General features: G+C 45.0%; 4 protein-coding genes and 1 non-coding gene across 8 annotated transcripts; 3 read left to right on the forward strand and 2 right to left on the reverse strand.

The window, feature by feature from the left end:
- Position 1: 1 nt before the first annotated feature.
- On the reverse strand, positions 2 to 9,711 carry pla2g7 (phospholipase A2, group VII (platelet-activating factor acetylhydrolase, plasma)). Of its 3 annotated transcripts, none has more exons than XM_040016963.1 (11): positions 9,597 to 9,711; positions 8,037 to 8,164; positions 7,678 to 7,828; positions 7,321 to 7,414; positions 7,152 to 7,220; positions 5,875 to 6,046; positions 5,155 to 5,268; positions 1,622 to 1,713; positions 1,245 to 1,415; positions 999 to 1,147; positions 2 to 792 (listed from the first exon to the last, which is right to left on the reverse strand). In XM_040016963.1, exons 2-11 carry the CDS (start codon positions 8,130 to 8,132, stop codon positions 692 to 694), a joined length of 1,209 nt encoding a protein of 402 aa, XP_039872897.1. In that variant the 5' UTR covers positions 8,133 to 8,164; positions 9,597 to 9,711; the 3' UTR covers positions 2 to 691. The 3 variants fall into 3 exon arrangements, with proteins under 3 accessions (XP_039872897.1, XP_039872895.1, XP_039872894.1); XM_040016961.1 differs by lacking the exon at positions 9,597 to 9,711 and adding an exon at positions 8,642 to 8,760; XM_040016960.1 differs by lacking the exon at positions 9,597 to 9,711 and adding an exon at positions 8,494 to 8,635.
- On the forward strand, positions 8,991 to 16,036 carry ints9 (integrator complex subunit 9). The gene is made up of 17 exons (XM_040016959.1): positions 8,991 to 9,326; positions 9,630 to 9,757; positions 9,843 to 9,903; positions 10,027 to 10,089; positions 10,412 to 10,551; positions 10,696 to 10,782; positions 10,981 to 11,101; positions 11,204 to 11,338; positions 11,823 to 11,934; positions 12,061 to 12,241; positions 12,510 to 12,570; positions 14,083 to 14,254; positions 14,348 to 14,472; positions 14,902 to 15,069; positions 15,278 to 15,376; positions 15,457 to 15,594; positions 15,679 to 16,036. The coding sequence occupies exons 1-17, from the start codon at positions 9,318 to 9,320 to the stop codon at positions 15,850 to 15,852; spliced, it is 1,974 nt and encodes a 657-aa protein (XP_039872893.1). The 5' UTR covers positions 8,991 to 9,317; the 3' UTR covers positions 15,853 to 16,036.
- glrx5 (glutaredoxin 5 homolog (S. cerevisiae)) lies at positions 10,646 to 20,787 on the reverse strand. 2 transcript variants are annotated; one of them, XR_005693968.1, is made up of 3 exons: positions 20,372 to 20,787; positions 19,157 to 19,381; positions 10,646 to 10,758 (listed from the first exon to the last, which is right to left on the reverse strand). XR_005693968.1 is itself a non-coding variant. In XM_040016967.1 (2 exons), the coding sequence occupies exons 1-2, from the start codon at positions 20,667 to 20,669 to the stop codon at positions 19,209 to 19,211; spliced, it is 471 nt and encodes a 156-aa protein (XP_039872901.1). In that variant the 5' UTR covers positions 20,670 to 20,787; the 3' UTR covers positions 18,034 to 19,208. The 2 variants fall into 2 exon arrangements, 1 of the variants encoding a protein (XP_039872901.1); XM_040016967.1 differs by lacking the exon at positions 10,646 to 10,758 and having other exon boundaries at positions 18,034 to 19,381.
- Position 20,788: 1 nt separating this feature from the next.
- prkrip1 (PRKR interacting protein 1) lies at positions 20,789 to 22,816 on the forward strand. Its single transcript, XM_040016966.1, has 2 exons — positions 20,789 to 20,873; positions 21,030 to 22,816. Exon 2 carries the CDS (start codon positions 21,100 to 21,102, stop codon positions 21,679 to 21,681), a length of 582 nt encoding a protein of 193 aa, XP_039872900.1. The 5' UTR covers positions 20,789 to 20,873; positions 21,030 to 21,099; the 3' UTR covers positions 21,682 to 22,816.
- On the forward strand, positions 22,185 to 22,460 carry LOC120725584. Its single transcript, XR_005694150.1, has one exon.
- Positions 22,817 to 22,991: the final 175 nt, after the last annotated feature.

The raw sequence follows: 22,991 nt of genomic DNA on the forward strand, positions 1-22,991 counted from the left end.
ATTTGTAAAGAAACCAGATTTATTGGATTTCTGTTGTGTATAAAAGTGACATAGCACTGACCAAGGAAAGAACTGTACGGTGGCTTATGGCCAATGGGATATTTAAAGCAGCTTTTTAGTGTTTACAATATTCATTGAAAGATGTTCTTGAAGTTACTGGATGCTTTTTACATGCTAGCTTGTCTAATAATCTTTATCACATAAGTAATTCTATAATCATCTTTTTCTATTCTATAACTTAAGATTGTCATCATAGGCCGCATTACATAATCACACAGCAATCAGAGTACCTTGTCTTTGCTCAAAGGTCCAAAGAGGTACAGAAACATTTGGATTTATTTACACTAAAAGATAAAAACTGATTACAAAGATTTGTTCAAGAAATTGCAGCTAATAGTAAAGATGTCACCAACAGTGAGAAGAAAGTTTCAAGCTGCTCGTATGCAACATTCAGGCCTCCTGAAACAAACACTACGCTGAGTGCTTGGTCCATCCAGAAAAAATAAATCCATCCTTGGATGAGGTAGAGATTAGATTTCCATCTGATTACTGCTTTAAAAATTATTTCCAGTTTGTAAAATGTGCTTAAAAAATGCCAAGTAGGCCTGACTTGGCATTTTAAACCCTTTGCACTGACTCCTGCGCACAAGGCGAATGCGAGAGGCCACAGTATAAGAGGCACAGAGCCGGTTCAGATGGCGGACTGAAGCAAGTTGACATTAGTTCCTGGGATGAGGTTTTCATCTTCTCCGTTGATCAGAGGGTCCCACTGGTTAAAGTTCTTCTCCAGGCCTGCAAGAGTTTTGCACAGAGGAAAGGGGAGTAAGCAGAGAGTTCAGTCTATCTCTGCTGCAGACCAACAGCCAACTCCTCACAGCTCAGCTGATACCGCTGTACACGTCTTACTATTAATCCTATAAAAACGGCTTTAATGTGCCCACAGCTGTGTTCCTGCATTACATGATTAAATCTGACAAACGACTAGCAGGAGCTCTTACCGAGATGGCGTTGCAGAAACGCTAGTGTTGCTTTATTGCACAGGTCTATGGCGAGCTCTGGGTCGATCTCTCCTTTGAGTTTCATCAGCTTCCCAAGCCAGTTGCCTGTGAGAAAGGTGAAGTCTGGGAAACTCTGGTGGACTGTACCTCTGAAAGAATGCAGGTGAAGAAGAGACGTCATCACAAAATCAGCCCAAATTACCCCCAAAGTCTCTGAATGAAAGTGCAGCAGACCAGTACTGGTACCTGATGGTGATCATTTTCCTCTGTATGACGGCCGAGTCGAGCTTCTTCATGCGGCTGATGTTTCCCGCCCACTGGAACTTCTCTGAGTTGATGAAAAAGATTGGCTGCTTCACCCGAGGAAAGATCTCATCGTCTAAAGGAGTCATCCAGGAGTCTAGCGCTACTCCACACCTGTTTGTACGATAGCAGGCCAGGGTATTACTTTCAATAATCTGGGTCTGTTACTGCTGCCTGTAACACACGTTTCTAATTTATACTAAGCAAAGTGAAATGCCCTCATGCACACAGCTCTAGCCCTGCAGACATTGTGGACAATAAGAGTGCAGTTACAAGAAGTGATAAAAGACTGGAAACCAAATAATCCCATAAAAACGTACTTGAATTTAACCTCTTTACACAGAGCCTCTATGACTGTTGCTCCTCCAAAAGAATGGCCCATCACTGCTATCCTGCACAGGTCCATGGAGTTCTGTTACCAAGAACATGAGAGAGAATTAAGAAATCAGCACAAATGCGTTTCACATTTTTCCTGATCACAGATTAAAGTCTGCTGATGTTCTTTATGCAAAACAGCATTTCATGAACTTTGGACTCTGCAGCTGATAGATAAGCTGAGGCTAACACAGGTTTTTCCTCAGTGCACTTTCAAAAGTCATCTGAAACTACAGGGAGTGCAGAATTATTAGGCAAATGAGTATTTTGTCCACATCATCCTCTTCATGCATGTTGTCTTACTCCAAGCTGTATAGGCTCGAAAGCCTACTACCAATTAAGCATATTAGGTGATGTGCATCTCTGTAATGAGAAGGGGTGTGGTCTAATGACATCAACACCCCATATCAGGTGTGCATAATTATTAGGCAACGTCCTTTCCTTTGGCAAAATGGGTCAAAAGAAGGACTTGACAGGCTCAGAAAAGTCAAAAATAGTGAGATATCTTGCAGAGGGATGCAGCAGTCTCAAAATTGCAAAGCTTCTGAAGCGTGATCATCGAACAATCAAGCGTTTCATTCAAAATAGTCAACAGGGTCGCAAGAAGCGTGTGGAAAAACCAAGGCGCAAAATAACTGCCCATGAACTGAGAAAAGTCAAGCGTGCAGCTGCCAAGATGCCACTTGCCACCAGTTTGGCCATATTTCAGAGCTGCAACATCACTGGAGTGCCCAATAGCACAAGGTGTGCAATACTCAGAGACATGGCCAAGGTAAGAAAGGCTGAAAGACGACCACCACTGAACAAGACACACGAGCTGAAACGTCAAGACTGGGCCAAGAAATATCTCAAGACTGGTTTTTCTAAGGTTTTATGGACTGATGAAATGAGAGTGAGTCTTGATGGGCCAGATGGATGGGCCCGTGGCTGGATTGGTAAAGGGCAGAGAGCTCCAGTCCGACTCAGACGCCAGCAAGGTGGAGGTGGAGTACTGGTTTGGGCTGGTATCATCAAAGATGAGCTTGTGGGGCCTTTTCGGGTTGAGGATGGAGTCAAGCTCAACTCCCAGTCCTACTGCCAGTTTCTGGAAGACACCTTCTTCAAGCAGTGGTACAGGAAGAAGTCTGCATCCTTCAAGAAAAACATGATTTTCATGCAGGACAATGCTCCACCACACGCGTCCAAGTACTCCACAGCGTGGCTGGCAAGAAAGGGTATAAAAGAAGAAAAACTAATGACATGGCCACCTTGTTCACCTGATCTGAACCCCATTGAGAACCTGTGGTCCATCATCAAATGTGAGATTTCCAAGGAGGGAAAACAGTACACCTCTCTGAACAGTGTCTGGGAGGCTGTGGTTGCTGCTGCACGCAATGTTGATGGTGAACAGATCAAAACACTGACAGAATCCATGGATGGCAGGCTTTTGAGTGTCCTTGCAAAGAAAGGTGGCTATATTGGTCACTGATTTGTTTTTGTTTTGTTTTTGAATGTCAGAAATGTATATTTGTGAATGTGGAGATGTTATATTGGTTTCACTGGTAAAAATAAATGATTGAAATGGGTATATATTTGTTTTTTGTTAAGTTGCCTAATAATTCTGCACAGTAATAGTCACCTGCACACACAGATATCCCCCTAAAATAGCTAAAACTAAAAACAAACTAAAAACTACTTCCAAAAACATTCAGCTTTGATATTAATGAGTTTTTTGGGTTCATTGAGAACATGGTTGTTGTTCAATAATAAAATTATTCCTCAGAAATACAACTTGCCTAATAATTCTGCACTCCCTGTAGTTGATGTCATTTTATTGTTTATACACACACGGCAGCACAAAAAGTAAGAACTCTGTGTTTGATGCTTTGTTGTACCAATGCTTCTTGCCAATAATCTTCTACAGCTGCAAAGTATATTTGGTGCCACGTTTGTAAGGAAAACGCATTTGTGCGTTGAGCAGCAGAGTTGAGTATGCGGGCCAATGCCAAACAGCTTATTCTGTGTCGACTCTTGTGTGGCGTTGGATGGGATGAGCAAAGTATGAAGAAACAAGACATATTGGCAGTTTAACAGTGTTTTTCACAAGTCAGCCAACAAAACCAAAAGTAGTGGTTGAAGAATGGGAAGCTATACCACAGCACTGCGTGACCAGCACGAGGAGCAGGTGCCATGCTGTTGTGGCCGTGTATGGTTCTTCCACATGCTGTTGTTATGACTCTTAGGTCTTCAGAGTTCAATAAATGACACCAAATAGAAGATTTGGCAACTTTTTCAAACTTGTGGCAAAATGTGGCACCATTAAAGGGGAAATAAATAAGCCTGGTCTAAGACTTATTGCCAAGAAGCATTGTTACAATCAAGTCAACTAAATAAGACTTTTGGTGCCAAGCTTATATATAAAAAAAAAAGTGCTGGTAAATGAACTTTGGAAGCTCGAGACTTTAGGGAAAGTTGCAATAACCACAAAGATACAACACTGCTAGAAACACTCGTTGGTCTTCTAAGCATCACACCGGGATGCAACAAACCCTGAAACAGATGTTCCAAATGTACAAGTTGACTTTTTGTGAACTACGAAATGATTAAGAAATTGAACAAGTGCTGGAATTGTGAAGTGGGCGTGTCCTACATTAAGGATGTGCACACAGGAAGCAGTTCACTCATCAACCATTCATCGCTTTGGAGCTGATGTTTGTTGCAGACACTCCGTGCTGTACATACTTGGCACCTGCCCCATATGTCAATCAGCATCATCTTTGCAATACTTCACCTCAAAGCTTAGAAGAGTTGAGTGCTGGGGTTAGCCTACATCGCTTTGTCGGTGGTTTCTTCGCCCAGCTTGAAGTTGCACCACTCTGTGGTCTCTGGTCAAAACCTTGCCGTTGCTTCCTGATCTACTCTTTAAACTTTTCTCAGTTTCAAGTTGAGCAATCGAAGCAGTGAAGAATACTCCTGACTGACACACGACAGGAGTATAAACAGATTGGAAGTTGCCTAGGTAACCAGAGGCTGGAATGTCTGCTTCCTACGACGGGGGTCCACACAGGATCGCTCAGAGCACCGCTTTGTTGCCGACGGCTGGTTGCTAGGTTAACCCTTTAATGTATGTACCACTCTGTCATGTGTCAGTAACCAGCACACTTTGCTCTCCCAGGTAACAGCATCAGCTGTTCACCTCGAAGGTGAGAAGAGTTCAGCTTTAGCTTTAAACACTGTAAAGCTAAGAGGCTACAACTGTTGCCTCTTAGCTTTGATCAAACTTTGATCAAACTTCAAAGAGACTTCTAACACATGCCCACAAACTGCGTTTCCTGGAGCCTTGTGACACTTGCCAACTTGCCCCATGCTCGTGTTACAACGACTTTCTGCGTCTTGTGACACATTTCCATTATTGTGTTTGCTACCACACACTGCATGACATGCATGCATGACAGCTGTCCTGCATGCATGTCACAGCCAGTGGTAACCAAAAGCTTACCTTCAGCGTTGACCAGTCAAAGTGCGTCTCCAGAACATTCTGCACTGAGATTCCTGAGTTGATTTCAGTGAGTTTATCCAGAGCCAGAATGCATTCATCTGCTCTTTGTTTCACCTGAAAGATGAAACAAATGAATTCATTCTGTTTCTTTAAGGTGCCATTAATATTTACCTTTACATTCACGACATCTGTACAGATACGACAAACAAAACCATCTTTTTTCCCCTACTATGGGATTTATATACTCCCGGTCTCCCTAAACTTTTGTTTATGGTGGGCAGCCAATCAGAGGGAGCTTCTCTTAAAGGGAGGGGACAGGAAGTTATAGTGGAGCTGAGCTGCTGCACTTGGACCCAGTACAAGATAAACCAGGATTGTGTTGAACTGTGAGTTTTGCGAAGCTACTCTGATGAACAGAAGAAAAAGAAATATCCCTCGCCTTAATCGTAGATTTAAAAAGCCAACTGCTATCTGCACTCCCTCATTCCTTTCAGCTTTAAGATAAACGAGATGTGACCACACGCTTGCCGTTTAACATAATGTGCCCAGATGAAAACAGAAGAATGTCAGCTAGAACAAACAAGGATGTGGTTTGATTTTAACATCAGTGCCAAGCTGCCTGTGAGTAAGCGGGTATGAAGTTCACATCTTATGCAATCAAGAGACTGTGAATTTTAAACCCACAGAGGGAGTCTGTGGGTAATCTCTGCGACAACATACTTGTTTGTTTCTGAGGGGGAATTCGCTCTCTCCGTGCTGCAGAGCTCTGTAGTACATCCACTCCTTTACCAAGTTCTGTTGGGTGGCACCGGATGATTTTGTCAAACTCGCATTTGACCTTTCTGACTCTGGCTTCTCACAAAAATAATACGTAGCTGACGCCGACTGGTCTCTGTGGGAGAAAAATAAAAAATAAAACCATAACCTGTAGTTCCAGCCCTGGGAACAGATATTACTTCCTTCATGTTACTTGGAACAATTAGAGTTTAGACACATGCAGAGGACACATCCTGTTTGAGGCAGCGTGTGGCCCTCTCTCTGTAAGAAGCAAAGTCACTCTCATGTTGTTGCTCTCACACTGCAGCCGTGTGCTCTGTCTGCGGCTTTGTCAGCATGTCGCCGGCTGCTAAAATTCAGCAAAATAACACTTCCATCACCGTAAGTGACAGGCCAGCTGTGGCCATTATGTTCATCTCCATATGGTCCCCCTTGTCTGCATACTGAAAAGAATTGTGATGAGCTGGTTCATACCATTGTCTGCACACCCTTTCCACTCCTACTCCACACATAAACAGACAGCCAAGCAAACAATAGCAGAGGACAAACGTTCAGCTACGATTTCCTCCAAATGAAGATGACAAAGAACACAGATTTCAAACTCATTTTACATCGTGGGCCACATACGACCCACTCTGACCTTAGGTGTGCGACCACTTAAGGTCAGAAACTCCAATTTCTGTCAGTGTAAAGATGTTGAAACAATTAATCCCTGAGATATCTTCATATGAGGAAAAGAAGTGCAACTGCAACAGTTTGTCTTAGTTTTATGTTACATGTGTAAAATAAGAGAAACACTGTTGCTAGCTCATTGTGCACACTGTCATGCATTTAAAATAATGTACTTTTTTATAGTAAAAACATCTATAGTAGATGCTCGAAAAATGGGAACTTTTCTGTCATTTAATTTTTTGTATCTATCAGTAACTTTCTGGTGTAGCATGGACACGATGGTCTGTAAAACTTTAAATACAGTTAAAAGTTCCAAATCCATAGAGATGAGAGAACAGAGCCTTTATTTGTCAGTTGCAGTTGCCCACAACCGAGATGACAGACCTTGCCGACCGCACATACACAACATCACACGCTTTCCAGCGGGCCCGATTGAAGTCTCTGCCTGGCCGATTCTGGCCCCTGGGCCCTATGTTTGACAACCCTGCTATAGAACAGTTGGCGCTTAATGGAATGAAAATGACATATGAACTAAATTGGAAAATTACCTGTGTTCCACTGATGCCACGATGAAGCCCTGAGAGGCCATTTCTGCACATATTGCTGAATACAAGGTCCTGAGAAACAATCACAGCAGCCACAGTGTGAGCAGAACTTGTAACGGGTTATTGCTGCAGGAGTGATGAAATAAAAAAAACAAATGCATTGTGTGTGTACCTAAAGGCTCCCAAGCCGTGGGAGAAGATGATCACGGGACATTTTTCATTCGATTTAAATGGAGCATCCAAATAGGCTGGGATCTTGAAGGACCCTGAAATAGATAAAAATGAGGAACATTCACTTTGCCTATTTTTTTAAACCACATTAGAAAATGAAAGAAACCAGCTTTCTATTTTTTTAGTGACTAAAGTCATATAATATTGCTGTCCTGACCAAATACATTTGACTTCTACACCACAGAGAAACGGACTGTCAGGTTGGAGGTGGAAGCACAAGCACACAAGACTTGAGAAAAAATAGTCAATTTTATGCCATGAAATCATTAGAAATACTGGATTTTCCTAATTTATTCACCAAAGAGGTAGTTGAAGATCCTTTCACTGAGGGCCCTGTTCATTTTCATGAAGTCAGCCAAACCATTAAAGTACTCCTTGTATGGGACCCAGTCAGGCTTCCCTGCACTTTCCATCTCCTGACAGGGATAGTACAGCCGGAAGAAGGTGCCCTGTTGGAGAGACAGACAGTTCAAGCAACTCAGCAGAAGGCCATTTGCTCCCGTGATGTCAGCAGCCTGTTTGGCCCAAATACCTGCTTTCCATAATACCCGTGGGTACCCAGCCCAGCATCTGCAGCACACTCAAGAATGTCAAATACAAATATGTGACCTCAGCTGTTACATGTCAGCACGAACAAAGGTTTTCTTTTGCTTGTACCTCTGCAGTGTGGTCCATCATGAAGTCAGTGCAGCCCACAGCGTTTGGGCCGTTGCCTGGAGGGATCCCGAGGTGGTTACTGCAGCTGCTGCCCATGGTGAAGAAACTGAGCGCGGACCTCCTGTGGTCTGGCAAATAGAAACACACACACGTGTACATCAATACTGCTGCTCTACAAAAGGGAAAGATAACAGCACTAAAAATCGGATTATTTCTGCACGGAAGCTACTGACTGCAATGAACAAATGTGTATATGCAGACTGAATTATTATATCGTTTATTAGTATCAAATGAAAGGCAAAAACTTCTTCACTGTGGTAACTGTAACCAGCCGTATATGTCGCGAAGTTTACCCTTGATCTAACCGCAGAGCCCCACACAATCGCACATTTAACTAAACGGGTCAAAGTGTTTGTCAGTTAAAACAAAACCCCAAACGTGGCGTGTTAACTCCTACCTGTCCTCGCCCACGCGTTAAATCTCTTGACTCCTAACTGAACAAACCCTCCATAAGAAAACATCGACTAGCGCACTTTCGACAGCGACCTAACCAAACGTCCACTTTAGCTGCCGGTAACACTCGTTAAATAAAACAAAAAGCCTACCGGAGATACAGAAGTGCGAGCGCTGCCCGCTGTTTCTGCATCAGTTTCGCAATAACACCGTGGACTGACAGAGCAGTCACAGGATAAATGTACAACTTTGGGAGTGGTTAATGTTTTTGTCAGCTAGCCGCTGCTAGCATAGGAGGGGGCTAAACCAGAGTAGTGGGTGAACGGTGTTGAGTCACTGTGGCAGTCCTGCCTTTGCCGGCCTAATGGCGCCCCCCCAACTGAAACCCACATGTCATATTATTTAACAGTTGGCAATCATGCGGCTATCATTACTGTAATTACGACACTGGCGGCTCTAAATATAAACTCAACCAGGCGTATGAAATTGTGTTAACTGCTCTGTATACGGCTCTGGCTTATCGCAGCGACTCTCGCTGACAGCTCTGGGATCACTTGTTTACAACAATCATCGACCCTTTAATTAATATTTTCATTAATATCGTGTGAGCCAAGGTGCTGTTGCCAAAGCAGCTGCATATAAGCGCTGGCTTCTCAGTGAAAATGGCATTTTAAAGTGTCTGTACTTTTGATGTGACTCCGCGTCTGTTGGGGGCAGCAGAGGGCAGCCGAGCGGGAAACAAAGCGAGGAGGGAGCAGAAGAGAACGATGCTGCGTTAGCAAAGCTAACTGTTTTCAACTCATTTATCAGCAACTCCTTGTGTTAAAGATGAAATTGGTGAGTAAAAAGCAGATCAGTGAAGAGAACAATGAATGTAGGAATCGTCGAAAATGATTAACTTATACGCACCCAAAAGTGACTGTTAGCTGGAAGCTAATAGCGGTTTTTTGGTACAGTTGAATAAAGTTTAATAAAGGCGAGCAGCGAACAGCAAGTCAGTACAGCGTGAAGTGTTTAACTATGCATACGAAAAAACGGAAACACAATCCCCTGGTGTCGCGTTTATCCTGTTTTACTGTATCTGTATCTTTGTACACCTACACACACCTGTGGTTTTAACGGTGCATTCCCTCCTTGCAGTACTGTCTGTCGGGTCATCCTACATTGCCCTGCAATGTCCTCAAGTTCAAGTCCACCACTATCATGTTGGACTGTGGACTGGACACCACCTCTGTCCTCAACTTCCTGCCCCTGCCTTTGGTGCACAGGTGAGTCACTGACAGTAATTCATTCACTCGTGGATAACAGATATGTTTTGCTTGATGATGATGATGATTATCCTTTTTTTTTCAGTCCAAGACTTTCCAAGCTACCTGGTTGGGTCTCTAAGGATGGATCAATAAATTTGGAAAAGGCACGAGAAGCTGTTTGTAATGTGCTTAGGTTACTTGGCGTGTATTTCAACTTACTGCAGTTTTTTATGAAGATGTGCCGATTTATCTGTGGGGGAATAAACAGTTTCGCCTTATGCTTGCAGGAGCTGAGGGAGTGCGCAGGGAGGGTGTTTGTTGACGCACAGCCAGAGTTCTGTCTCCCTGAGGTAGACATCCCTGATACTTCGTCTCTGCATCAGTGTTATAGCTTGTGCTAGAATGTCTTTCTGCAAAACAGGGGCCACTGTGAAGCATCAGAGTTGCAGCAAAGCAAAGACCTATTTTAAACAAATAATAAGAAAGAAAAAGAAACCTGATAGGCCTGCCACAATTGACAAGAATAGGGGAATCCTCTCAGAGAAATCAGTTACTATGATCAGCACAGTGTGATTACCACGTCTTTTACCTTCACAGTAGACCCTAAAACATAAATCTTAATAAATACCTGAAGTACCACAATGATATTTATTTAATCTGAATAACCCACAGAGAGAACTGTTGGACCTGTCCACCATCGATGTCATCCTAATCTCAAACTACCACTGCATGATGGCCCTGCCTTACATCACAGAGCACACCGGCTTCACCGGGACGGTGTACGCCACGGAGCCCACGCTGCAGATTGGCAGGTGACAGATGCAGGAGATGAATACCACATCTTACTATTTCTGTATTGTTTTTGTGATATCATTATTATTTTATTTGGTAAAATGAGATACAGGTCACACGTCCTCTGTTGCGTTTACGCTCGTTCTTCCTCCTTCCTTCCTTAGGCTGCTGATGGAGGAGCTCGTGAACTTCATGGAGAGAGTTCCTAAAGCCCAGTCTGCCACGTCCTGGAAGAACAAGGAGATACAAAGGTAGTCTAGTTTCGTAAAAATATTCTGTGTGTGTGCGTTTTGTCTGAGTTGACACATGAAATACAGTTACTGACTTTGTTTTATCATTTTTGAAGTTTCATTTTACCTTCACATAATTTGTCTGGTGTTTTGTTACACCTCCTCTAACAGGGTGGTGTAACTCCACCGTTCAAATGAATACTTGTGTTATTGCATTAGGATGCTCCCGGGGCCGCTGAAGGATGCAGTTGATGTGTGGATGTGGAAGCGATGCTACAGCATGCAGGAGGTTAACTCTGCACTCAGCAAAGTGCAGCTTGTGGGTTATTCACAGAAAGTGGTGAGAATTGATTCTGTCCAGGAGATATTTAAGATTTCACATTTCTGCTTTCGTGCAGTGGTGACTTCTCCTCGTCTTTTTTCTCGTTTGTTTTTCTTGCAGGAGTTGTTTGGAGCTGTACAAGTCTCCCCATTAAGCTCCGGCTACTCGCTGGGGAGCTCCAACTGGATCATCCAGTCTCACCATGAGAAGGTGTCCTATGTGTCTGGCTCATCTCTACTCACCACACATCCTCAGGTAGGCCAGCAGGCGCAATGCTTCACCATTTCAAAGTCTCCTGGGCGCAACCCTTGAAGCTTTTTTCCTGAGCTGAGTGATTTCTGTCATATTTCGGGGCTGTTTACAGAACAAACTGACAAAATGCGTGTGCAGCAGTCAGGGAGGGTGGTCTCTGCTCGTGCAGCTAAACCACGCCGTTATTGATTTTTACTAAGGTGTCAAAACTTGTCAGAGGGTCCAGCGGAGGTCATCAAATGTCGTCTTTATGGGGGAGAAAGTTAAAGTTTGAAGGGATCGAGGACAAAACCGTCACGATCTAGAGTGTAAAGAGTGCAGTCTGTTATTAGTTTAGTCACAGATTTCCTTTGTCCTGTGCTCAGAGTTTCTTTTGGAAGCTAAATGTTTAGGCGAGTGTTTGTCAGTGCACGCTGTCATTGTTTGAATCCAGCCTGTTCTGTCCTGTCACAACTACTCTGCAGTTTCTCTTCTTCTCTGCTCCCAGCCCATGGACCAGAGTTCCCTAAAGAATAGTGACGTCCTCATTCTGACAGGCCTCACTCAGATGCCTACTGCCAACCCAGACGGCATGCTGGGAGAATTCTGCAGTAACTTGGGTGGGTTTTAATGTAGCGCTCAGGTTTCTGTGGCGTGTGAAAAGAACCAAACGTTGAAGTCATTCTTGTATCATTTAAGTGGAACTTGAATGATGTTGTCTGTGCTTGTTCTTCTGCGTTCTGCAGCCATGACCATCCGGGCAGGAGGAAATGTGCTGGTGCCGTGCTACTCCTCGGGAGTGATCTACGACCTGCTCGAGTGTTTGTACCAGTTCATAGAGAGCGCCAACCTGGGGACCACGCCCTTCTACTTCATCTCACCCATAGCCAACAGCTCGCTGGAGTTCTCTCAGATCTTCGCCGAGTGGTGAGCGGCCGTTTATCGAAAGCTTCTCGATTCTGTGGTGAAAGTTTGTGATTTTAGGTTTTACTGTTTTTCTTCAGCATGTGCTCGGTTAGCTTGTCCTCATTTTTCCACGTCTTCCACAACAAGTCATGATGCAGTCACTCTGATAAGTAGGAACACAGTATCGATGTTTTGTTACTTGATAGAAGTGCAACAAACAGCAGAGAGACGATAACGTGTGTGACTGTGGAATATTCCACGTGATTTTTCTTTTTCTCCAATATTTCAGGCTTTGTCACAACAAGCAAACAAAGGTTTATCTCCCAGAGCCGCCTTTCCCACACGCAGAGGTGAGTCAAGAACACTGGCAGTTAGGCCTGGGCCATATCATACCGCTCACGGTAACACCAGTATGATGTTGGGCAACGATAAGAAAATGAAACATGGCGATAGAATATGGGTAAAACGCGCATGCGCAGTGCCTTTGTTTACATACGCACATGGCGGCGACGGAGAACGAGAAGAGCGAAAGTGGATCGTTGAATGAAACGATGAACCTGAACTGGTTTGTAAAAATGCTGCAGCTTAAGTGTGGAACTGGTTTAGCTTTCGTCCGTCAGACACACAACAAAGCACAGTTTTTGGTAGAGCATGCTAGCGGGCCGTCGTTATTACTGAACCGATTTTATGTGCACGGCGCTCGAAATTCTGTCAAATGTTTCAGTACGACTTTGCTGAGCTACGAAGCCGCACCGCTCGATGGATTGTTGGAGCATTACGGCTATTGTAGGCGGAGCCTCGCGGAGTGATACGTACTGCGCTTCAACATAATATTACCGTATTGTGTGTGTATAACCTCTTTTTAAGTGTTGTGGATGTTATACATGGTTATGCTGAGGATATGTCGGCCAGTTTCCACTGGAAACGCCTTTTGGTTAAACTGTCAGCGAGGAATTTGCTCTGTTACATTTTATATAACTTTAATGCAAAAAACAGCTGCTTGTTTAAGTGAAAATACATTATTAGTGCAAAACACCCACCAATGTATTTTGTCTGGCGTTAATTCTATCGTCAGTTACATCGTTAGCACACATTTTCAAATATATATCGTGATAAATATTTTTGGCCATGTCGCCCTGCCCTACTGGCAGTGCACTTCTCCTTTATACTGAAAATAATCATTATATTATAGGGAACCTACTTTTTTTAGGTTTTTAACTTGAGGTCCCAGTGGAGGTCATCAAATGTCGTCTTTATGGGGAAGAAAGTTAAAGTTAGAGATGGACCGATCTGATATTACGTATCTGTATCGGTCCCATACTGACCTAAATTACTGGATCGGATATCGGAGAGAAATAAAAATGTAATCCGATCCATTAAATATCACAAAAGCACCTCACAAAACTTGCGACATGGCGTAACTCGGCTCATAACCTCAGCACGTCGGAGCAGTGTGCTCACGTGATAGAGCGGCTGTGGCGTGCGAGACCTGTTGGCGGTCTGGTTGAGCATTTGGAGCCTCGCTACCAAACCAGCATTTCATCTCAGAGGAAGTATTTATGTTTTATGCAAATTCATGTTTGGTTGGAGAAAACTTTGAATTGGAAAGCATTAGGCAAATAGTATGTTCGACCAGGCCAGTGCTGTCACAAGTCATTAATAACAGATGACATGTAGCCATGAGTTGCATCAAATGTGAGTGAGATGTGCTTTTGCCTGGAGCGCATCATACCTCTAACACACGTTATAAAAAGCAGAGTCGACTGATACAAAGATACCAGGATGAAAACAAGTACACCTGTGGAGCTGGTGACGAGGTCACGTTGATAAACTGGTGCTTGAATGTGCTGCTGATGTTTCAGCTCATCCAAACCAACAAGCTGAAGCACTACCCCAGCATTCACGGAGACTTCAGCAGCGAGTTCCGTCAGCCCTGCGTGGTTTTCACCGGTCACCCCTCTCTGCGCTTCGGGGACGTCGTTCACTTCATGGAGCTCTGGGGCAAATCCAGCCTTAACACCATCATCTTTACTGGTAATTACAGCTATCGCTACATCTCTCACACGTGACTAAAACAAGGAAAGCCTGAGCTGGTAATGTCCTGAGTGCCTGATCTTTCTCACCCAGAGCCGGACTTCTCCTACCTGGATGCCCTGGCTCCGTACCAGCCGTTAGCCATGAAGTGCGTTTACTGTCCCATTGACACACGGCTCAACTTCCACCAAGTATCAAAGCTGCTCAAGGAAGTCCAGGTATGCTGTTAGCACCTGATCTGATTATGAGAGAAATACACAGAAATAGAGCCGAGACTAAGGAACAATGATTCTACGATGAGGAGGGAAAGGCTGCGTCATGATGCTAGAACTGTGCTGTGCCATAATGACTGAGTCTGTGAGAGCGCTGTGGGTGAAACGGGAGAATGGAAAGCAGATTTCCAAGTTAACAGGCAATATACAAATAAAATGGCAGAACAATGTGAGCGTTCAGGGCAGAGCTCAGGGAAGCAGCGGGTCTTGCTTAAGATTTGAGGGATTTGATCGAAGCATCCCTGTAGTTCCAGGATGGCCCATTCGCAGCACTAGATCTCATTTAGCTGTAGCCTTAATTTAAATGTTAACAAAGCCAGCTTCAGCCGCTCACGTTTGTACTCTGTGTGTAAAAGCCGTGTCTTCTTCCTGCAGCCTCTCCACGTGGTGTGTCCCGAGCAGTACACCCAGCCTCCTCTGACCCAGTCCCACCGCTCCGACCTGATGTTGGAGCTGCAGCCTCCTCCTATGCCCTACAGACGCTGCTCTGTTCTCAACCTGCCCTTCAGACGCCGCTACGAACGCATCTACGTCCTGCCTGAGGTGAGGCCCCGAAGAGAAGGAAGTCAAAAAAACTCCTCAGAGATGGATCTGAGTTTCCGGCCACACAGTATCTGTTGTATCTGGTGAATTCTCTGATCACTCTGACAACGTGGCGTTTGATCAGCTGTTTTTAATTGAGAAATCCTCTCGCTGTCAGAAAGCAGGCGGACGGTTTTAATTGCTGAGAGTCGTATTCTTCTCTTCCTAGCTGGCCAACTCCCTGGTGCCCTCTGAGATCAAACCCGGCGTCTCTGTGGCGACCGTGTCTGCGTTGCTGCACTCAAAGGACAACAAGCACACGTTACAGGTGAGCCCAGAATGCTTGCACTTCCATTAGAGAATCAGCTGATCAGAGCTCAGCTGCATTTGTCTTTCATTTGTTCCCAGTCGGTGCCCAAACCCCCTCCCATGCCCCCCAGCAAGAAGAGGAAGCGTGTGATTGAGGAGCCCCCCGTAGCGTTGGCCCCTAAACCCATGCTGAGTGGAGCTGTGGCCCTGGAGGCTTTTCTGGCCACTTTGCAGAAGGTGGGAAATGTGAGCGAGAGGGCTATCAGTGTGCTGTGATAGTAGCACTGACTTAATGCTAACTTGTTATGTGCTCATTTGCAGCACGGGATCACAGAAGTTAAAGTGGAGGAAACTGCAGACGGGCACATCCTGCACCTGCAGGCGGAGGACACGCTCATTCAGCTGGAGGAGGACGGGACGCATATCGTCTGTGACAGTGAGCCACTGAGGACCACGCTCAGGGACCTGGTGCTGCGCTTCCTGCAGAAACTCTGAGCTGAATCCTGGCTGTTAGTGTTTAACCGTGTTTCTACGTCACTGGATTACGGACAGAAGCGGAGGGGAAGGTGTGGATGCTTAACGGCCATATTTACAGTCGTTTCACTGTACAGCATTGTTTGGTTTTATTTTATAAAACTCAGATGTATTATTTTGTATTTAAAAGTTTTCCAGAATCGTACAGTGACTGTCGTTCATCACTTAGTCTCAGGAAAGCTTTAATAGTGAAAGCTGAGACGTTGCTCACGAGCCGGTGTGTTCCTGCGTTGTGTCTGACAATGAAGGGTAAAAGAAACAAAGACCTCGCTCCAGCTCCTACAACCAAATGCAAACAGTAGGGAAGAGGGTCAGCTCCACCCACCACAACTCCCAAGCTAGCAAGAATGACCTGTTCATGCTAGCACTGACTGTGCCTATGACACACACGTACTGCACATTTACATTTACAGCATCTAGCAAAGACAGACACAATGACTGAGCTAAAGACACACAATCAGAAATATCAGGGTGGCCAAATATACATTATGTGTTGCAGTGTTGGGGACGACACCGACCTCCCCCACAGGGGAATTGTAGAAAAGGGGAGAGACCAAAGGGGAGCACTGTTTATAGGGTTGCACCAAAGAAGAAGAACAGTGAGGAGGGGCTCCAACTGATAATGAACAAAACTACAGGCTTGAAGGTCCTAACAGTCGGGTATAACAGGAAGGGTTTGGGGTCTAGAACACGTTTTGTGTAATTATAACAATATGTCATTTATGACCCGGTTCCATTTGCACAGGATAGAATGAGGAAAGCGCTTTACTCACATTCCACAGAAGTGTTCCTTCCTGAAACTGAGTAACAGCAGGTGTGTTTTCCCAGCACACGCTGACATGACACAAGAGGAAATGCACAGTAAACATGTTCAACAGGAATGATGGCTGCATATTTAAGCTGGGCTCCCTGAACACACCAGGGCCTCTGTCAGTGTTCACAGTGGTTTGCTGTTCTCACACACACACACACGCACACACACGCACGCACACACACGCGCACACACACACACGCACACACACGCACACACTCTTCTGGAAATGCTCCGTTTCTCTGGTGAGGAAACGAACAACCATTTCCTCCAGTTCTTAAACACAGTTGCACATTTTCCAGCGGGAGGAGTCGCCCCCTGCTGACCACTATGAAGAATACCAGTTTAAGGCACTTTGACAGCAGCTTCGTATCTCAGAACCAGATTCTGTGATATTCTTCCAACTACATAGACTCCAGATGTTTTATACTGAGTGTTTGGCATTTGAATTTGGCCTGGACTCCCTGGACTCAGACACAGTTTTTCAGCTTGATGTGCATTTATCGAGACACCGTGTGAAAGTTTTGCCTTTTAACATTTGCGTGTAACTGTTCCCAATCTCACAGTGATGAAGAGTCCTGTCAAAAATCCCTGAAGCCAGATTCAGATACTGAAAAGGTTCATGTGTAGCACCTTTTTGTTTAATTCACTTTTCCTTCACATGTGGAGCCAAAATGTCATATTTGATTTATGTCAGCATGTTGTGCAACGAATTCTTAAAAAATATGACCAAGTTAGACAAAAGAAGTTTCTGACCTATAAAACGCATTTATAGCAGATGAACGTATCTGAGTCATGTTCACAAGAATTAGAAAAAAAACAAACTGTATTAAGCTGACACAGGAGCCGGAAAACACACCTGCACAGAAAAACACACAGTGGGACACCAGCAGTCACGGACTGGCCTCCCCAGAGCCCCGACCTCAACATCATTGAAGCAATGTGGGATGATCCTGACAGAGAAAGCCAAGATCCAAAAAGATCTTTGAATGTTCTTCAAGAAGCCTGCAGAACTATTTTTGGAGGATACTTAGAGAAATGAGAAGAAAGCTGAGAAGTAAAGACGGTCACAACAAATACTCCAGCTGGTTCAAACTTGTACAAAGTCAGTTTGTCTTATAAACTGTTTTCTAGTGCATTTAAAAATGTTTAAAAAAAATAATCAAAAAACTAAAAACACTCATTTCTCAAATTCTTAGTAAAACCCAAGGAAATGATGTGGCTCATGACGTCTGCACATTACTGCAAGTCTGGCCCAGCTCACAGTAAGAACTACTGTGAGTAACCCCGCTTACAAAAGACCGACATGCATGAGGCACGACACCGACAACTCATTTGTGTCACAAAATATTTAATCAGTGCAGAATTGATTACACGCGTCAGAAGTACATCTAATAATAAGCTGTACAATATCTTACAGTGTACTACGTGTTGCTTTGATAATACAACTGTCTGCAGCAGGAGGATCACCTACGACTGATAAATGTGAGGTGCTCTGGAAAAAACAACTAAAACAACACTCTTCACCTTCAGAGTGAAATACAGACAGATGCAACATTAACTGCTTCATCTGGTACACGTGTGCAGTAATCTCACCTTCAGGGTGGTTTAAAAAAAAAGAAAAAAAGGACATAAGGTATCAGGTACGTTACGTTTCAGCGGATCCTGACATTGACAGTTTCCACGTGGTTCCAGGCAGGAAGAACAAACAGGGGACTGTCCAGTGATCGACTCTGCAGCTACGGCCACTAAAAAAACTGCTGGATTATCAGTGGCTTCATTAAAGAGAAGATATTCATACCAGCACGAAGCCACGTTGTCCCCTCTTTGTTCTGTTTCCTGAAACTACAGGCAGTGCATTTAAGAGCGTGATGACATCATTAGCCGATGAGGCCCAGGCAGCATGAATAATGACCTTAACTTAGGCGTGGTACAGTTAGGCAAGTCTAAAGCTCATCTGGTCTTACACTGAGCGTGGAGGACAGCGGCGAGGGGAAGATCGCAGAGGACTGATGTAACCAGGTGAGAGCGCAGCGAGCGCTCAGGTGGCAGCTTGAACACGGTGATCACAGCCGGCTCTGTCGCGGTCAGCTGGCAGTTTGAGGTGGGAGTGAGGGGGTGATGTCACCGTTCTTCTTGGAGGTGCAGAAGTATTAAAGCTTTTTATTACAACAGGATGGAAAGACTTATTGTAACGATGTTATCGTTCAGCTCTATGGAGCTTTCATTTGGCCCGCAGCTTTTGCTTGTTTGGGGTTCGCTCTCGTCGCTCCCATGGTGCCCTCAGCTGTGCTGGAAAAAACAAAGCTGTAATACCGAATGTACAATACCCAAGTCTATTTACCACGCTGTGCACTCTGCGGCCGGTGTTTTTCACTTCTTTTAGTTCGGGGACTGAGTGTGTGTGTTTGTGTGGTGGAAGGTGGTGGCGGCGGCAGTGGGGAGGGGTTCAACCTGATAAATGCGCCTTTGGATGAGTCAGCCGCGTCACGCTTATACCCGTCCATTACTTGGACTCTTTCTCTGCGTCCAGCACTGCAGAGCGGATGCCCAGCTTCTTCAGCTCCTCCACCAGGTCTCCGTTCTGGTGCATCTGCAGAAAGATGTCGCAGCCTCCCACAAACTCGCCATTGAAGTACACCTGAGGGATCGTGGGCCAGTTGGAGAAGTCTTTGACTCCTGTGGAAGGCAGACGGCGTTAATACTACCAGTCCTGTTTCTCTGAACACCTCGTGGGTTTTAAAATTAGGCGTAGCAGTTTGGTTACATGCCTCATTAGCATTTTTAAGGTAAATCTGAGGGGTGGGTTTTTTTTCTACCCACTGAAACTGTAGCAAAAGCACAAACCTCCACACTCACAGCAAAGGGTCTCCAACCCAATTCAGATTTATTCATTTAGTGCAACAACAGTGGCCTCCAGGCACTTTATACTGTAAAGTAAATAATGGAGAGAAAAATCCCAACAATCAGACGACCCTTATGAGCAAACCATTGATGGAAGAGGGAAAGATGAACTGCCTTTTAACAGGAAGGCAGAACCAGGTTCAGTGAGGGGCCATCTGTGAGTGGTTGGGGGTGAGAGGAGGAAGCCAGGAGAAAACACCCCGCTCTTTTAATCCCTTTAATATCAGTATTATGTTTGTTAGTGTCCAGATGTGGCTGTAAAATACAACATTCAGGACTATATAACAATATGTAAATTGATCCAATCGGCCATTATCAGGTATTTCACTCTAAACGTGGTTAAAGACACTTCGACAGGACAACAGGAGCACATATTGCTGATGTCATCTGTGAGGACGCTTCCCTGCTCTCCGACATGTCTCGTGTCATTATCGGAACAATGGGGATCGAGTCCTGACAGAGGCCGGGACTTTGATACCGATGCTAACGTTACCCCACCCTTTGGTGCTGCTGCACAACACTGATAAAAACTGGCCATGGAGTGCCGTTGACAGCTATCCTAACCGAATGCTGCTTTGAATGAGGTAACGATCAGGTTAAGTAGTTCGCACACGACTCTGAGGGGACCCGACACTTCAAGGATGTTTAAATGAGCTGCACCCAGCATGTGACGCTTTTTCTGCCGGTTACAAAGTAACCAAAACGGTACACGTTCACCTGAGAGGTGACAGCCTGTTGCTGTCAGGCCGACTCCGGGTTACTGACCTTGTCTGAGGTCCTGGTCCTCCAACACGTTGTACGCAGCGTAGTTGTCCACGCCGTGCATCCGGAGGATCTGAACCACAGCGTTACTGAAGCCGCACATGGGCTGCGCCGGCGTGCCTTTCATAAACACCACCACTTTGTCCTTCTTCACCATCTCACCGAGGTCTTTCTGGAGATCCGCCGCCGAGCACAGGAGCCGGACTGAGGCCCACTGCGAGCGGCCGTCGGTTTGTCTGGGCAGGTAGACAGCCGGACCCGAGCGGAGACACCGAGCAGCGCATCGGAATAAACTGTTCATGGTTTGTGTTCAATTATCTCGTTACAAGAGGAGAAGAAACGTCCTACAGACGGGCCAGAGTCGGAGTAAAAACAGCCAAACTACTGTCGCCTCACTGTTACGATGAGGGGCGTTTACGTGAACGGTGATTGGACAGCTTCGCCCAGTCTTCGCCGAGTCTGATTTGCTAATGGTGGCGTCACACGTCATTCAACGCCGGCGAACGTAAGACGTTTAAAGTTATTGTGCAACTTAGAAAATATAATAGTAACAATGTTACAATAAAAATAAGAATAATGTGGCATTCACATGGCATGTATATGCATATGGCACGTTTTCTTTGATAAAATAAAACATTATAATAAAAAAAAAAAAATTCAGGTCACAGAAGCAGATAAGGACTTCCGGAGCATTTTACATTCACAGGAAGAAGAGGGTAACTGTTTGAAAGATGGCGGCGCCCACGCAGAAGAATAACAAACCGGGGAAACCTGGAGGGAAAGAGGCTCAGCCTCTCATTATCGCCAAAACACCGGCGGAGGAACAGCGTCTGAAACTGGAGAAGTTGATGCGAAACCCAGATAAGCTCGCCCCGATCCCGGACCGACCCAAAGAATGGAACCCGCGAGCCCCGCCGGAGTTCGTCCGGGACGTGATGGGCTCCAGCGCGGGTGCAGGCAGCGGAGAGTTCCACGTTTATCGCCACCTCCGCCGCAGAGAGTACCAGAGACAGGACTTTCTGGACAAGATATCAGAGAAGCAAACTAAGGACGAGGAGTACCTGGAGAAACTGGAGCGGAACAAAGAGGCCGCCGAAGAGAGGACAGCGAAGCGGCGGAAGAAGCGAGAGAAGATGAAGCGGAAGAAGCTCCTGGCGAAGAAAGCTAAACGTGAAACTAAAAGCAAGAAGGAGGGAGACGACAAGAGCTCCGAGAGCGAGGAGGAGGACGAAAGCAAGGGTGAAGATGAGGAAGAGGAAAGAGAAGCTGAGGATGACGCAGAAGCGCCCAGCTTCATCATGGGGAAGAAATGAACCCGTGAAACGTGGAAACTCCTCGCAGTTGGACACACCAGCGACACTTCAAGCCTTTGAAAATAGAAGAGATGATTTGGACCCTGTGGTGAGCCTGCAAACAGGAAGGTGGACCTGACCTGCTGCAAGGATTAAAAACATTGTCGCTCATCAGCAGAGACACTTGGACTGCCTCGTTTAGCAGGCAGGAGAATCCACCGAGGGACCGATGTTTGAAAGAGAAATTGTTCAGTGTAGTTATTCATTATGCCTTCCAGGATCACACCTGGAAGCCTTTGTCGTTGTTATATTTCAGAATGATTCAGGCTTATCTGCAGGGAAATCCAGCTTTGGTTTTAAGTTAGGAATTTTAACAGTATTTGGAAATAATCTATTTCAATGTGCTAAATGTTTTGAAATAAAACTGAATAATAAAAACACCCGGGTGTTGTGCAAGTTGCTCACAATGAAACCCAACAGCCAAGATGATACTTAGACATGTGATTGATGCTTCGATGTTCTCCTGTGCAGCCTTGTGAAGCTGCCCCTGGCCCAGCCTGTTGCCTGTGGGTACAACAAGGCTGCAGAAAGCAACTCAAAGAATGAAAAGGCGTGGCTCCTGGAGGCTCGGGAGTGTCACGTGCGATGTTCTTTGCACAGACCCCTGCCTTCCACGGTGGTGACGACCTCCCCCGGTAGCCGTCACCTTTCTTGAGGCAGGTAGAGTAAAGCCTGGCAGCCAGATATTGTCTGAAACAGGGGAAGCTCTTCCTGTCAGACACTGTTCAGCTGTCACACTGAAGCCTTTGAGAGGCTTTGCTGTTTAGTTTCAACTATTAAAAACACTCAGAACGTTTGTTTGCTTCAGTGTAATAGTTTGTCTGTGCCTACTTGTTAGTTTGCTCCTTTAATACAAATAAGAATATAGCTGGAAGTGAGTCACTGCTTTCCATCAGGTTTTGGGTTTCTTCATTTATATTTATTTAGTTAGAAAATGTTGTCATTCCTTCAACCTGAATCCTTGACCGATGCTGCAGATTAATGTTAGAAATGTATGTCATACTTTTACTTGTGCTCAGCATCACATGTTCCCTGTTGGATTAAAAAAAATGCAAATTTCTCCTAATCATATTAAATGCAAATGATTTCCTTTAAATGTGATACCTGAACATGTTTTAAAACAAAATTTGCTCTCTTCCTTCTTTGGTTTAAACTTTTTCTTTTATTTAACAAAATGGGCCAATGGGACTTAAAATGTGTTTTTGCTAGTGATGGGCAGATGAAGCTTCATGAAGCACTGAAGCTTTTCATCCAATTGGTTCACCCCAGCG

Source organism: Simochromis diagramma, unplaced genomic scaffold (assembly GCF_900408965.1).
Source record: "Simochromis diagramma unplaced genomic scaffold, fSimDia1.1 OVJJ01000802.1, whole genome shotgun sequence".
NCBI classification, from domain to species: Eukaryota; Metazoa; Chordata; class Actinopteri; order Cichliformes; family Cichlidae; genus Simochromis; species Simochromis diagramma.